Consider the following 14,958-nt stretch of genomic DNA (forward strand, 5'->3'; position numbering starts at 1 on the left):
ACTTGTCTTTTATTGTGACACAACACTAATTTAATAATAGCCCATGGAGCTGTCCACAGTACAGTCAAGTCTGCTGTCATATCCTGTTTTCAATGTGAGACATTTGTATTATGATGAAAATGCTTTATACAGAATCTCCTGGTTCCCATTAGAACAATCTTACTCCCTGAACTGAAATCCAACTACAGAGCATGGAGAAAAGCCAAGGAAAGTGTACGTACTTTTTCATCTGACTTTATAAGGAGCAGGGATTCTAAGTGCTTCTATTCCTGGTTTGTGATTAGACACAAACAGTGCTTGCTGCGAGTAAGAACTTCAACAGTAAAGAAAAGCTTGGTACATACTACACTGTAACCAACAAAGTTTCAGCATGCCATTTTAGATTGCCTCGTGCATTTTTATGCCAACTCTTGTTTAGTTCTTATCTGTTAAATTCCAGCCAGCCAACTCAGTAATTAAGAATAACTGGTATGGGTTGGGGAAGAACAATGAGCGATGTTAATATGATAAAGAATTATTATTGTCCTGTGTGTCATCTCTTTGAGCAGTTTCTTTTTCAAAGTCAGAAAAGGACAGGGAGGAGGGACAAGTGGATGTGGAATTGATTCGGCTGAAAGGAGAGAAGCTGAGCTACTCCTTTGCCTCAATTCTTGTTCACTGAAATCTTGTCAGTTTGCCTCCTTCAATCAACGATCCTTTCTTTCCTTAGCGCTGGATATAGATGGTCTCCCTTTCTCTGACACCAGAAGTGGGTTCAGGAAACTTCGCGATATCCGGGACCGAGCTGCTGCCAATCTATCAAAACTTCCGGATAGACCAGCGCTAATGTTGAAGGATATGGAGGTTTTCATCTCCGTATCTGACAACAAACACACTTGCTTAGCAACAGCTTGTAAACACTCGGCCCGTACCTTGGAAGTGTCTCTGAAGCTGTTGCTAAGCTACAGAGACGCTTTCCAGAGCCCGACTGTTTTAATAAAAAAAATAAAAAAAAAAAAATGCTAGGAGAAGGAAAAAAAACCTAACCAAAACGGCTGCTGATTTCTGCCGTTAGATCAAGGTTTCCGGACATACAACCTCCGGATAAACCAAAGTTTCCTGTAATTACTCACTTCACTTTGCAGTATTGCATGACCATGCCAGAGTGCGTGGAGAGGTGAGAATTTTAGGATGATCTCCCACAGCAGTGGGGAATCGGATAAAGATCTAATCCTAGTTTTTGCCAGCAGAAATGGTCTCTCTTTATTTTCCATGTCTGAACAAGTAGTAACTTGATACCAAGACAGTAAGAATGACTGACTGATTAAGTAAGGAGAAAGCACATTTATTTATTTCCCTGCTAATAATAAACTCCCAGAGATTTAATTTCCTCTGATAGCAGACTAGTTATAGGATTCACACAAAATACCTTTGTGTGCAATTTTATCATGTTCTTATTTTAAATTAGTTGGCACTTGCTTTGAAATGATGTAGGAAGGAATTTTATGGGAACTTATCACTGTGAATTTGCTGACATCCATCCTAAATTTATGCTTTACCAGTTTGAACCCATATCCCCTTAAACAACTCTTGAAATTTAACTTGAAACTAATGTTCTGGATTTACATTTTACATTCCCTTAACTTTGTTCCATTGATCACCTCTCAGACACCCCTGTTGCAGGCTGAAATTTCCAAGTTTCTCTAGTCTTTCCACATAGCTCAGACCTTTTGATATAAGGGATCAACCTTGTTCTATTCTCTGCATTGCCTCAAGTATCTGAATGGCACCCCCATGTCTTGGCAACCAGAACTATCTGCAATACTCGAGATGTATTCTGACCAGGGTATTGTACAGGTTTAATCACAATGTCACACACATGTATTCTTCTATTATGATTATGTATTCAACATTCTATTGGCTTTTGCTAGTGGATTATTGTGGTAAACCACTTTTATCGTTCACTATCGTTACACTATGGTTATCACTGTTTATATCGTTACACTATGGTTATCACTGTTTACACTGTTGTGTCACTACACAAGGTCACCTCTTGTCACGCTGTTATACCTGGGCTGACCACAGCTGACTCCGCCCATGACTCCGCCTGCTTGCCCAGGTATAAAGGTGGTCGACTGGCTGGTATTCCTCCTTGTTGGACCCGATCACCCACGAGGGTGGGCTCTGTTATTTAGCCAATAAAAACCTATAGTTACTATCTTAACTCGTCGCTTTTCATTGGATGAATTGATAGGTATATCAATTATCAAATACAGGAAACTTTCGATTAACCGGCCACTAAATAACCGGAACGCTCTATCCACCGGCAAAATTCAGGAGTCGGTTCAGATAACTTTTTTTACTTTTAGTTACTTTTTTTACTCCACTTGTGGCTGTGCAAGCGTGTAGCTGAAGCTGTTGCTAAGCTACAGAGACACTTGCAACTTGTGCCGATTGTTTTGAAGCACCGGGTTTGTTGCTTTATATGGAGCTCTGAGCTCCGTATCTTTTACTATAGCGTTCAGTTATCCGGCATTGTTGATGGACCGGCACCAGGTCGGTCCCGTCTGTGCCGGATACCAGAAAGTTTCCTGTACTGAGGTGAATTAAGTTCCTAATTCATTTTGACATGAGGAATGAAGAGAGAGGAAGAGGTGACACTGGGCACCTATTTTACCTTGTTCATGTATCACAGTACAAAGTGGTTACTGATGGAAGCTGTGGAAATGCCGACAGCCCCATCCTCCCAAATTAAAGGAGAACAGCATGCAGAAGACAGTATAAATGGAGAAAAAATACTATAGTTTACCTGATGGCTTAGTGATTAAAGATACAAAGTGGTGAGTTGTGGAATTGTATTGGGCCACAGCCACAGAGCCACACTGAAAAGTCCACTGTTCAATTCATGTCTCTGCTGATGTAGTTGAAGCTGTGGGGATTCTTTAATTTTCTTATTGTCTTTAGGTGAGGAAGTGTTAACAGCAATGATACTCCTTACAGTGAAATAACCTACCACTACTCCAATGGTAAATGCGCATATGAAGAATGGTCAGTGGGATATGGTAATGGAGGGCAGTTGATACCATGGCATTGTATCCCAGCATAATTAACTACTGTCAAGAGAAGAGGGGAGAAAATTGGGGAAAACATATATTTTACCAACAAAGTTGCAAAATTATGAAAACTAAAAGATCATGGTTCTGGCTAAGTTGTTTGGGTTGTAGTGATCTTTTCTAAGCCTGTATACCCTTGTGTTCCTATGTTATAATGGCATCGCATCAGGTGTTTTTACCTTGAAATTTTGTCTGAGCCTTGAGAGGAAGTAACCTACATGTACTGCTCTCCCACATTTATGTAGCAAAGTGAACCATCAGTTCCTCCAGTTATAGTAAAGACAGCTCCAAACAAAAACATATTTTGCTTCATTAATTCAGGTGTCTGAGTAACAATGGGGGCCTGTTTACATAACTACTTCACATTACACAGTCTAAGTGATGAATATCAGGACAAGTTTTAAAAAAAGCTGTTGTGTCCGTGTGTTAATAGAGACACTGAAGACGGGAGTTAGTTTCACAGGTGTTTACTGAACAAAGTCTGGAGGGGAACTAACTGATACAACACAATATACAGGCTTATATAGCCCAAGTGGCCATTACCGGCATTACAGTACACAGGGGGCTCTTAAAGGCACATACACTACAATTCCTCCCCTTTTAGCCAACCAGTACCTAATATTTTAAGTAATCATTAATTACATGTTACAAGAAAAATAATCTACACATTGCTGCAGTTAATCAATTATAAGTCAGTCTCTCTGGAGGCTTCCTGACTCGGTCCGGATAACGCCTCGGTGGTGTAGTAGTTTCTGGTGGTGTAGTAGGTTCTTTTGGCAAGGCTGATTCGGCTCGAATGCCACTGTTGGGTTCATCGGGTTCCAGTATCACCGGATCGGAGGTAGAAACTATGGGTATCTCTACTTCATCATTAGGCGTATAGAGTTGTGGTGTAGGTTGTCCCTTTTCGGATGACTCTATGATTTGGTCAGCATGGCGCCTTATTATGCTTTCTCCAATGTCCACGGTATACATCAGCGGTCCTAGTCGTGTGCAGATAGTGCCAGGCTGCCATTTCTCGGTACGGTAGTCCCGGGCCAAAACTTCTTGTCCTATCTGGAAGGTTCTCCATCGATACCTGGCCACCATACAAACACTCTGGCTAGGTTCTTCATTTTCACTCCACCCAGATGCCCCTCGTGAAGCTCCTTTAGAGCTTTATCCTGGAGTTTGGGTGGAATCACCACTCTGGATCCACATATCAAGGTTCCTTGGCACACTGACAGCTGTTCTCCTCTTTGCGAGAATGCTGGCAACAGTGGTTCGCCATGTGCTGGTCATCGCTTCACTGTTAAATCGTAGACTCGTGAGAGAGTCGGGTCATTTCTAGTTTCCCTTTCAATGGCAGAATTTGTTACTGGTAGACATTCGACTATGGTAGAGTGGAAAACCTCCACTGGGTCTACGGTAGGTGCCTCTTCTACCGTTGGCAACGGTAGGCGCGATAAACCATCAGCATTCCCATGCTGTTTTGATCCTTTGTATTCTATGTTATATTGGTGTGCCCCTAGAAAAAGGGACCACCTCTGTGTAGCCTTTGCGCTGTCATAATGGGAACACCCTTTTTAGGGTTGAATATGGAGAGGAGGGGTTGATGGTCAGTCAACAAGGTAAATTTTTGTCCGTGTAGATAATGGTTGAATTTCTTCACTCCCCATACCAGGCTGAGTGCTTCCCTGTCGATTTGGGCATAGTTACGCTCAGCTGAGTTCAATGAGCGTGATGCAAAAGCTATCGGCCGTTCCGAACCATCAGGGAATTTATGCGATAATACCGCTCCTACGCCGTAAGGGGATGCATCGCACGCCAGTCTGATTGGCAGTGATGGGTTGTAATGAGCCAAAACTTCTTTGGACGTGATTAAGTCTTTGCATTTATGGAAGGCACGTTTACAGTCTTCGCTCCATTTCCAAATTACTCCTGTTTGTAGCAGTTCATTAAGAGGGTGCAGAAGAGTTGATAAGTTCAGTAAAAATTTATGATAGTAATTTATTAATCCCAGGAACGACCTTAATTGTGAAACATTTTCAGGTGCTGGGGCTTTTATGACCGCTTCAATTTTTTCAGGTGACTTATGCAACCCTTCCTTATTAATTATGTGGCCACAATATGATATTTGATTCTGGAAAAATTCGCACTTGGGGCGATTTGCTCGTAGGCCCCGTTCTCTCAGCCTAGTGAGCACCTGCTCCAAATTGGCAAGGTGCTCGTTGTCGTTTTCTCCTGTTACAAGGATGTCGTCTAGGTAGCATTGAGTCCCCGGAATCGCTTGCAGGACTTGCTCCATAGCTCTTTGCCAGATAGCTGGAGCGGATGCTACTCCGAAAACCAGTCGATTGTACTGGTACAGGCCTTTGTGTGTATTTATCGTGAGATACTTTTTAGAGGCCTCTTCACCCTCCATTTGTAGATATGCCTGTGCCAAGTCAATTTTGGTGAAACGTTTCCCTCCGGATAGTGAGGCGAAAATATCTTCTATCCTCAGAAGAGGATACTGTACCGTGTGAAGGACCGGGTTTACAGTCACCTTGAAGTCTCCACAGATGCGAATTTTTCTCTGTTCTTCAGATTTATTATTATTCAACGCTTTCTTCATGACTGGGACGATGGGTGTTGCCCACTTGCTCCAATCTATTTTGGATAATACGCCTGCCTTTTCCAAATTCTCCAGCTCTGCCTCGACTGCTGGACGAATTGCGTATGACCGGTCTTGCCTTAAAAAACTTGGGAATTGTCGCATCTTCCACTTTTATTGAGGCGGTGATGCCTTTCAAGGTTCCTAATTTCTCTTGAAACACTACTTTGGCGTTGGCCAAGATGTCTTTTAATCGTTCAGGTATGACGTCATCATCATTTTTTTTCCTTACTGGTCATTGTCAGTGCCTGAATGGAGTACCAGTCTAAACGTATTTTCCTGATCCATTCACGTCCCAACAGCGGTGGACCACCATCTTGTAGAACGTATAAATACAACTTTTGTATTTCCTTGCCGTTGTATACAACAGGCACCCTTATTTTTCCTTTGGGGTATACTTTCTGCCCCGTATATGTTTTCAAGATAATGGATGTGTCTTTCAAAGGTATATGCGGAAATAGCCGCCCGTAATCCTGTCGATTTATGACGGTCAGAGCTGATCCTGTATCTAGCTCCATTTTAACTGGGGACCCCGCTATCGTGAGGGTAACCCAAATGGTCTGGTGGTAATCTTTGGCAATTACATTATGTAATTTGAGACAGCTTAGTCTCTTGTTTTCGGAGTCGCTATCGCTCTTCTGGTCGTCGGAGCTACTGTCCGTCATCATTTGTACCTTTCTGTACTTTATTGATTTTTTTTTTTCCTGTCCGTGGATTTTTTTTGTCCAGATCGGCATACCCGTGCAATGTGTCCAATCTTTCCGCATTGCCTGCATGCTTTGTCCTTGAACCAGCAGTCCCTCTGGTCATGGGTGGATCTGCCGCAGCGATAACATCTCTGGAAACCCTGTGTCATTTCATGGGTGCCGAAGTCCTGTGTCTTTTGTTGTATCTCTGCAGCTCCTCTTGCGGCTGCTTCGTATGATACAGCCATACTGAAAGCCTTGTCCAGTGTTAAATCTTTCTCAGAAAGCAGCCTTTTCTGTGTTCCTTCACTTAGGAGACCGCAGATGAATTTGTCTCGAAGATAATCTGCTAGTCCTGCCCCGAATTGGCAGTGTTTTGATAACTTTCTTAATTCGGTGAGGTAATCAGCGTTACTTTCATTCTTGTGTTGATTCCTCTTGAAGAATTTGAATCGTTCTGCTATCAGCAGCGGTGTTGGGTTTAAGTGCTCCTGTAGGGTATCAACAATTTCTTTAAAATTCTTGTCCTTTGGTTTGGCTGGAGTGATTAAGTTTCGTTACAGCCCGTATGTCTTTGCGCCCATTAGATTTAGAAGTACTGACGCATTTTTTTCATTTTCTATTCCATTTGCGGTGCAATATACCTCCACTCTTTCCACATATGTGGTCCAATCCTCTATATTGTTATCAAAAGCATCAATATTGCCAGCCTTAGGCATTCTGGAAAAAAAAATGGCGCTTCCCGCGCTTTTCTTTCTTTCCTGCAGAAAAGACATGGCGCTTCCCGCGCTTCCTCGCCGCTGCTGCCGATGACAACGCTGTTTTCCGCGGGTTTCCCTTTTTTATTTATTTATTTATTTCTAGGTGGAGACTCGTTCCCGCCAGACTCTCTCTGCTAGGTCTGAACGCCGACCTGCTTGCAGCGCCGGCCGTCTCCCGAGTGCTCCCTCCCCGTCTGTTACTGCTTGCCTCCGCCTTCGCTGCTTGGCCTCGCTGCAGAGCCAGCAGCTGGAGCCCCAGCCCGACACCCAGGAAGGATTATTGCAGTACCTGACACCAGCTCGGCTAGCTGGTGAAACCACAGCTTTTTCTTGCTTTTCTTCGACTTTGGACGCCAGAGGAATCGATGTCCTTGAGGTGCTGCCGAATTGCAGGTAAGTCCGTTTCCAATTCGTCGCCACTGTTGTGTCCGTGTGTTAATAGAGACACTGAAGACAGGAGTTGGTTTCACAGGTGTTTACTGAACAAAGTCTGGAGGGGAACTAACTGATACAACACAATATACAGGCTTATATAGCCCGAGTGGCCATTACCGGCATTACAGTACACAGGGGGCTCTTAAAGGCACATACACTACAAAAGCCTTACATTTACATAGCGCCTTTCATGACCACAGGATGTCTCAAAGCGCTTTACAGCCAATGAAGTACTTCTTGTGGAGTGTAGTCTCTGTTGTAACGTGGAAAACATGGCAGGCAATTTGCGCACAGCAAGCTCCCACAAGCAAGGTGATAATGGCCAGCTAATCTGTTTTTGTTATGTTGATTGAAGTATCTAAATGAAACTGGTTAATTTGGGTGTAGAAGCAGTGTGAACATCTAAATATTGCATGTGGTGAATGTTTTAAACTTAATATGCAAAAGCTGATCTGATTCTGAGCTGGCCCAGTGTGCTTGCAACATGACACACAATATTGTAATGTAAGCATGCTGGTGTACTGATCCAGCTCAGTGCATTTGCAAGGTGTTGAGGTGAGCTCTGAGTTCTTGTACAAGGTATGGAGACCCAGGAAAAACTGGGTCTCCATGATAACCGACTCCACACAAGCTGGTCGATTTACACTTGGTAATGGGGTTGACTATGCAGGAATTGTGTGTGGCGAGTTGGTGACACCAATACAAATGTATCCATAATCTCAGTCAGGCATTCATTTAGACATTCTCTTTGTGCTGTAGTTTTGTAGTGCCCTTTCACTGTCCTATTCAAAAATTGAAAAGACTGATTAGGTGGTTTGCTACTAATAGGTTTAATTGGGCTGGTAATTAGATTCTGTAGATTTTATCTCCATTTTTGTCTGATTATGCTTCCATGAAGCACCTTGGGTCATTGCTTCGACATTATAAATGCATTGCTAAATAAATGCAAGTAGTTGTTGTTGCTGTAGCACTTACTTTTAGGAACTTCTGAGCTACCAGTTCTCCCATTTGTAGTAAAGACAGCTCCAAATAAGACATATTTTGCTTCATTAACATTTGTATCAAGACAAGTACCAACTTTATTGTTTTTATCTGATTGATCTTTACTTAGTTTGTCATACCATTGTTCTGATAAGTTTGTTTGAATAAAATGCTATTTTTAATTCTCCACCTTCTCTCCAAGGTCACACCATATTTCATACTATTCTCCTCCTCCTGCTCCTCACCCCATCCAAGGGCAGTTGAGAAATTACCACTCCTGGACTGTTTGCTAGTATAAAATATTAATTGATATAATAAGGTAAACCTAGATATTACTTCAAATTAATCCAGGAAAGTCGGACTAGTGGACATAATTTTAACTGGTTAGGAAGAACTCTTGTAATGGTTTTGAGTATTCTAAGTGTTAAATGTTTGGAGTAAGCTGCCAGGCATGGTATTGGAGACAAAAACATTTGGGATGTTCAAAAATGCAGCTGTATTCTAAAATAGGTGAGTTTGGGTAGTAGAGGGATAAACTTGAATGGATAGAATGGCCTCTTCTCATCCTTGACTTTTTTCATGTTCTTTTGTCAAGCTGGCAGCAGTCCTCTTGCTCTCACTATGTGTAGGGAAGTGCCTGGCGTCACTCAGCACCTCCCAAAGTTGGTACAGCAGAGAGGTCAGGGTCTTGGCATGTGGAAAATTACAGACCCAGAACTGCAAGGAGACATTGCAGGGCTTGCAACACCACTCTAGCTTCACAGATTAGTTAGTAGAAAGCTTACTGGGCTTCCAGATGCTTTTTTGCTTGCTTTTATGGCTTGATTTTTATTGTTGCAAAGACAATTTGTTAACATAAGCCTTCTCGCACAATTGTTGGTTAGTAGCAGTTACTGATGAATTCAAGATTGACTGTAGGCTTTGAACCAATTCCGATTTTAGTGGCTTCCATTTTTTGGGATATGCAGAATCCAGACTGGCATTTAAAATAAGTCTAAGGGAGGTAAGGAGTCCTAAAGTTTTTTGGACTTGGAATAAAATGGAGTAGGAGACGGAGCTTTGATTTCAACATAGTGAGAATGCAAGGAAATAGGGGCAAGAGTGTATGTGAAGGCATACTTGGAGCCAAGGAGAAAATTAGAGGTCAGTTCTGAGGTACATAATGAAACGGATGGTTGATGCTGACGTTTCTGAGCTGCTTGTGCGATCCTTTAATGCAAATTAAATGTCTTGTTTTTACAGAAGGATCCTTGGTTACTTGGGTTTTTCTATCAGCTTCACATGCATTTAATTTTTACTGTGATGCAATGGGGAATTTTTCAAGGGGTCAGCAGGCACGTTTGGTGGCGGGTCGGGTGGGAATTTTTTTTTTTGATGGTTATGGAACCTGCTGTCAAGCTGCCTCCGCTAGTCTCCCAGATGTCTGGTCTGCATCGCTGAACAGACCCGACACCAAGTGCGGGGGAAGCAACTTAGATCATTAGAGAGATTGTTAAGAGGCAGTTAACTAGTATTTTAAGCTTACCTTTCAATTTTAGGTGTTCCCCAATGGGTTACATGCTGCTTGGAGATCACGTCAGCTCAGCATGTCGTGAGTGGATTCAGCATTGAATTATCTGATTACCTGTCGGCTGCAAAAGTTGTATAAAAGCTCCCATCTCACAGCTGTTCACTTTCCAAGCTCCGAAACTGTTGTTTACTGTATTTGGAAGACAGATTGAGCTTTATGCAGCTTACAAGTGTTTGGAGCCAACTCTCTATCCAGTGTCACCTCATTGGAACAACCTCTCTCAGCATTGACAGATTTGCTTCTGTCATCTCACCTTCACCTGCCATCTATTACATCAGAATTGGCATGGTTTACACTCTCTCACCTTGGTCCTCAGAATCCCACCACGATCAGCCCCAGCACAAGCAGAGCCAGGCACACCAGCAGCACCAACAACAGCACCAACCTTCTCCCCAATCAACTGATGCTGTACAGGACACAGGGCATCAGTACCCGACCACATTAACAAGCCCAATCAACGTAAAATCTTTTCACGGAGTGGACTGGAGCCAGCAGTGGGTTCGCATCTCACCACCGACTCCGGCCGCTCCGGACCCACCTCAGTAGGCGAAATCACAGCCAATAGGTTTGATATTGTAAATCGGGGTCATATTTTCTGCAAACATTCCACCAACTTGAGCCTTTGGAGTGCAATTTGATATTTTGATTTCAGCGGTACAGGCTTGTTTTGTTCAAGTGCATGTGAAACTTGGAAGTAATTGAAAGTACTGTTTCTTACTTTTTAGACCAAATACCCACATGTCCAAGCAACAGACAGACCAAAGGCCACAAAGTATGGTCAGTGAGACCTCCACAGCAGTAACTACATCCACGGTGGACACTGCTCCAGGTTCAAAGGTGAGGTTAAGAGCTATTCTTTCCATATATTATGATATATAACACGAATTGTAAGTCGGCCCCCCCGCTGTGATTTTCAGCAACCTTAATTATTTTGGTATTAAAATATGTTAGTTAACAGTACTATAGTATCTGTCCAATAACACCTGTTGGAACTGCACATGTGTGGATGTCGGGCAAGACAGGATCAGCTGTGATGTTTCCTCAGCTGCTGTGACCAAATAACTTGCTGATAATCTTTGTCTAGGCCAGATGTTTTCATTTTTTTCTGTGCGAGGGACCCACTTCACATACTTCTACACTCCCAAAACCCCCTGTCCTTGCTTCTGAAAGACATCACCAACTAACCAATAAAAACAATGGTACAGTGCACAAATATATTTTTATCAGTTTATGTATGCAGGAGCTGCACTAATGTGCTAATAGTGAACAGAAGCGGAAAAATACAGAAGCGTAATAGACGGTCAGAAATCTGACCTTGTGGACCCCATAGGTTCCCTGCCTGGATTTCCTGTGGTTGGGAGATGCTAGCTTGAAAATCTAGATTCACGCACTGCTAGTTGTCAGTGCTTTTAAGTTTGGGGGGTGGGGGGAGGAAAATATTTTTTTTTTTTTTTTTTTTTTAGAAAGGACAGCTTTGATTTTGAGCACTTTAATAATGTTTTCCTAAAAGTGTTCTAATCACCAACATTTATTGCAGGGGTTAAGAAGGAATGTTCTCGTGTTGATCGCCTCCCAAATTGCCTACTTTTATGGCTGAGATAGCCCACCAAATTAAAAGCTACTGATCAGGCGTCGCAGGGCCAATATGAAGTAAATGAGGCAGCAGTGCTGCCTTTGGAGGCAGTAAAACCACCTAAATGCTGCAGTTTGCAATGCCAACTACCATTTGTCTCGCTGCAGGGAAGCCGAGTGCTCAGGCAGCCTTGTACATCAATGTGGATTTCCATTTGCTGACCCATATGGACCTTTCACAGACAATGGGGTCAGAAATGCAATTGTATATAATCTGCATTGCAATTTAAATAGGCTGGATTCCACAGCATGTGGAGCTCCAGCGCACTAATCCACTTTGGTTTTCAGCACTGGGCGAGCTATTTCCTGTCATTTTCATTTGGGTCCTTTGGAACATTTTAAACAAAGAACTGTCCCAGTGTTGGACCACATCTGTAAATAATAGATGCTTTATTGAATGTTACTCATCACCTTAAAATCCTTAAAAAGTGTTTGATAAGTGTAATGTATGTACCTTAAGGGGAGAACTACTTTTTACAGCTCCTGTATACTGTAGTACCGGCAGTGACCACACCTGTATATAAACCCTGAGTAGTGATCTGTACAATTAGTTCTAGAGTAACCCTCATTCAGTAAACACCTGTTGATCGTTCCCTGCAGTCTTTTGTCTGATTATTGAAGGACACAACATTAAGATACACGGATCTAACATTGGCGACGACGCAGATTCGAACCTACCTGCAACTCTGCATCACCTCCCAGGGATTCGCTCCTGGAGAACAGTGGAAGGAGGTCGAGTCCAGAAGCACGGGCGTCGACCACGGGCAACCGCCCAGTCATCCAGCGGAGATTTGAGCATCGCAGGGGAGGCTGTCGAGAGCCGTGCTTGGCTTTCCAGTCACGGTGGTCCAGCGAAACGGGCTGGCAACAGGTACTGCGCAGACCCTTCCCGGACAGCGACGGGCTAGAGCCTGACCGAGCGGCACAGAAGAAGGCTGAGCAGCGTCGACGGGGGAGAGAGCGAGGGCAGAGCGCACAGGGCGCAGCCGGTGTTCAGGACCGAGCGGCGTCAACGGGGGAGAGAGAGCAGAGCGCAGCCGGTGTTCAAGGGCCGAGCAGCGTCAACGGGGGAGAGAGGCGAGAGAGAGCAGAGCGCAGCCGGTGTTCAAGGGCCGAGCAGCGTCAACGGGGGAGAGAGGCGCGCAGGAAAACGCGAGGCGCTGCCATTGCCACGAGGACTGCAGAGAGCGGCATTGGCAGCAGCGCAGGCGCAGCGCACGAAACCCACAGGGCGTCGCCATTTGCCACGAGGACCGCCGAGAGCGGTGTTGGCAGCAGCGCGGGAGACGCCATTTTAAGCCACAGCGGGGAAGAAAGGAAAGCGCGGGAGACGCCATTTTAAGCCAGTCTAACCACACCCAAAAATGCCGAAGAGTGGCAGTATCACAGCGTTCGACAATGAAGTCGAAGATTGGACGACATATGTCGAACGCATAGAAGTGTACTGCAAGGCGAATGAAGTGCCAGATGACAAGGAAGCGCTGGTATTGTTGAATTCAATGGGTGCAAAAATGTATGGCTTACTACGAAACCTAGTAACCCCAGAGAAGCCAGTAGAAAAGGATTTTGAAAACATAGTGTCAATCCTACAGGACCACTTAAACCCCACACCGCTGCTGATAGCAGAAAGATTTAAGTTTCACAAAAGGAACCAGCATAAAGATGAAAGTAATGCTGAGTATTTAATGGAACTGCGCAAGCTATTGAAACACTGCCAGTTTGGAACGGGACTAGCAGATACTTTAAGGGACAAGTTTGTGTGTGGGCTTCAAAGTGAAGGAACCCAGAAATGGCATCTATCAGAAAAGGATCTTACGCTGGACAAGGCTTTCAGCATTGCAGTATCACACGAAGCAGCCGCACGGGGCGCTGCAGAGATACAACGGAGACCGCAAGAATATGGCACAAATGAAATGTCATACGGAACAGTGAAGTGCTATCGCTGCGGCAGAACAACACACGACCATAATGATTGCTGGTTCAAGGACAAAGTGTGCAGACAGTGTGGAAAAGTAGGGCATACAGCAAGAGTCTGCAGGTCGGGAAAGAAAACCAGCAGCAAGAAATCTCCACAGGAGAAGTACAAGAAGGTACATAAGGTGACGGAGAGTAGTTCAGACGAACAGAAAAGTGATACAGACTCTGGAAGCAAGGAGCTGGGTTGTCTGAAACTACATAATATGATCAAGTCGGAGGATCACCAAACTATCTGGGTCACGCTCAAGATAGCCGGAGTCCAAGTGAAAATGGAATTGGACACAGGATCAGCCCTAACAGTCATAAACCGAAGGGACTACAAGCGGCTATTCTCGCATATACCCTTGAGAGATACAGAGATTGTCTTGAAGACGTACACGGGGCAAAAATCTACCCCAAAGGAAAAATAAGGGTGAAAGGAAACACCAAAAATGGACCTATATGTATTGCCAGATGGAGGACCGCCACTACTAGGATGTGAATGGATCCGGAAGATACAGCTAGATTGGCATTCCATACAAGCACTGACTGTAGATGCCAAAAAGGATGACGACGTCACACCTGGACGACTGTCAAAAATGCTAACTGACGCACAAGAAGCGTTCCAGCAGGGACTCGGAACACTAAAAGGCATAACAGCGACGATCAAAATAGAGGAAAATGCAAGGCCAAAGTTTTTTTTAAGGCCAGACCGGTACCTTATGCGATCCGCCCAGCCGTCGAAGCAGAGCTGGAAGGTTTGGAACGTTCAGGAGTACTGTCCAAAGTGGAGTGGAGCGAGTGGGCTACACCCATCGTTCCTGTAATGAAGAGGTCGTTGATTAATACGCCTGGGAACCAAAGAAGGTTCGCATCTGTGGGGACTTTAAGGTGACAGTGAACCCAGTCCTTCACACTGTACAATATCCGCTTCCGCGGATTGAAGATATGTTTGCCTCGCTATCGGGAGGGAAACACTTCACTAAAATTGATCTGGCCCAGGCGTGCCTGCAAATGGAGGTAGAAGAAGCCTCGAAACAGTACCTCACGATCAACACTCATAAAGGTCTCTACCAATACAACCGGCTGGTGTTCGGGGTAGCATCAGCTCCGGTTATTTGACAAAGGGCAATGGAACAAGTCCTGCAAGGGATTCCAGGGACCCAGTGTTATTTGGACGACATCCTGGTCAACTTGGAGCAGGTACTCA

General features: G+C 44.1%; 1 protein-coding gene across 10 annotated transcripts in view; it reads left to right on the forward strand.

The window, feature by feature from the left end:
- Nucleotides 1-14,958, forward strand: part of plekha7b (pleckstrin homology domain containing A7b) — a 652,966-nt gene that overhangs the window by 442,460 nt on the left and 195,548 nt on the right. For all 10 annotated transcript variants that reach the window (XM_086007862.1, XM_086007863.1, XM_086007864.1 and 7 more), the window contains one exon: nucleotides 10,886-10,997. In XM_086007862.1, coding sequence (XP_085863988.1) covers nucleotides 10,886-10,997 — 112 coding nt within the window. The remainder of the gene's footprint in view (nucleotides 1-10,885; nucleotides 10,998-14,958) is intronic.

Source organism: Somniosus microcephalus, chromosome 15, assembly GCF_052327205.1.
Source record: "Somniosus microcephalus isolate GS21.2 chromosome 15, FLI_Smic_1.0, whole genome shotgun sequence".
Taxonomy (NCBI): Eukaryota; Metazoa; Chordata; class Chondrichthyes; order Squaliformes; family Somniosidae; genus Somniosus; species Somniosus microcephalus.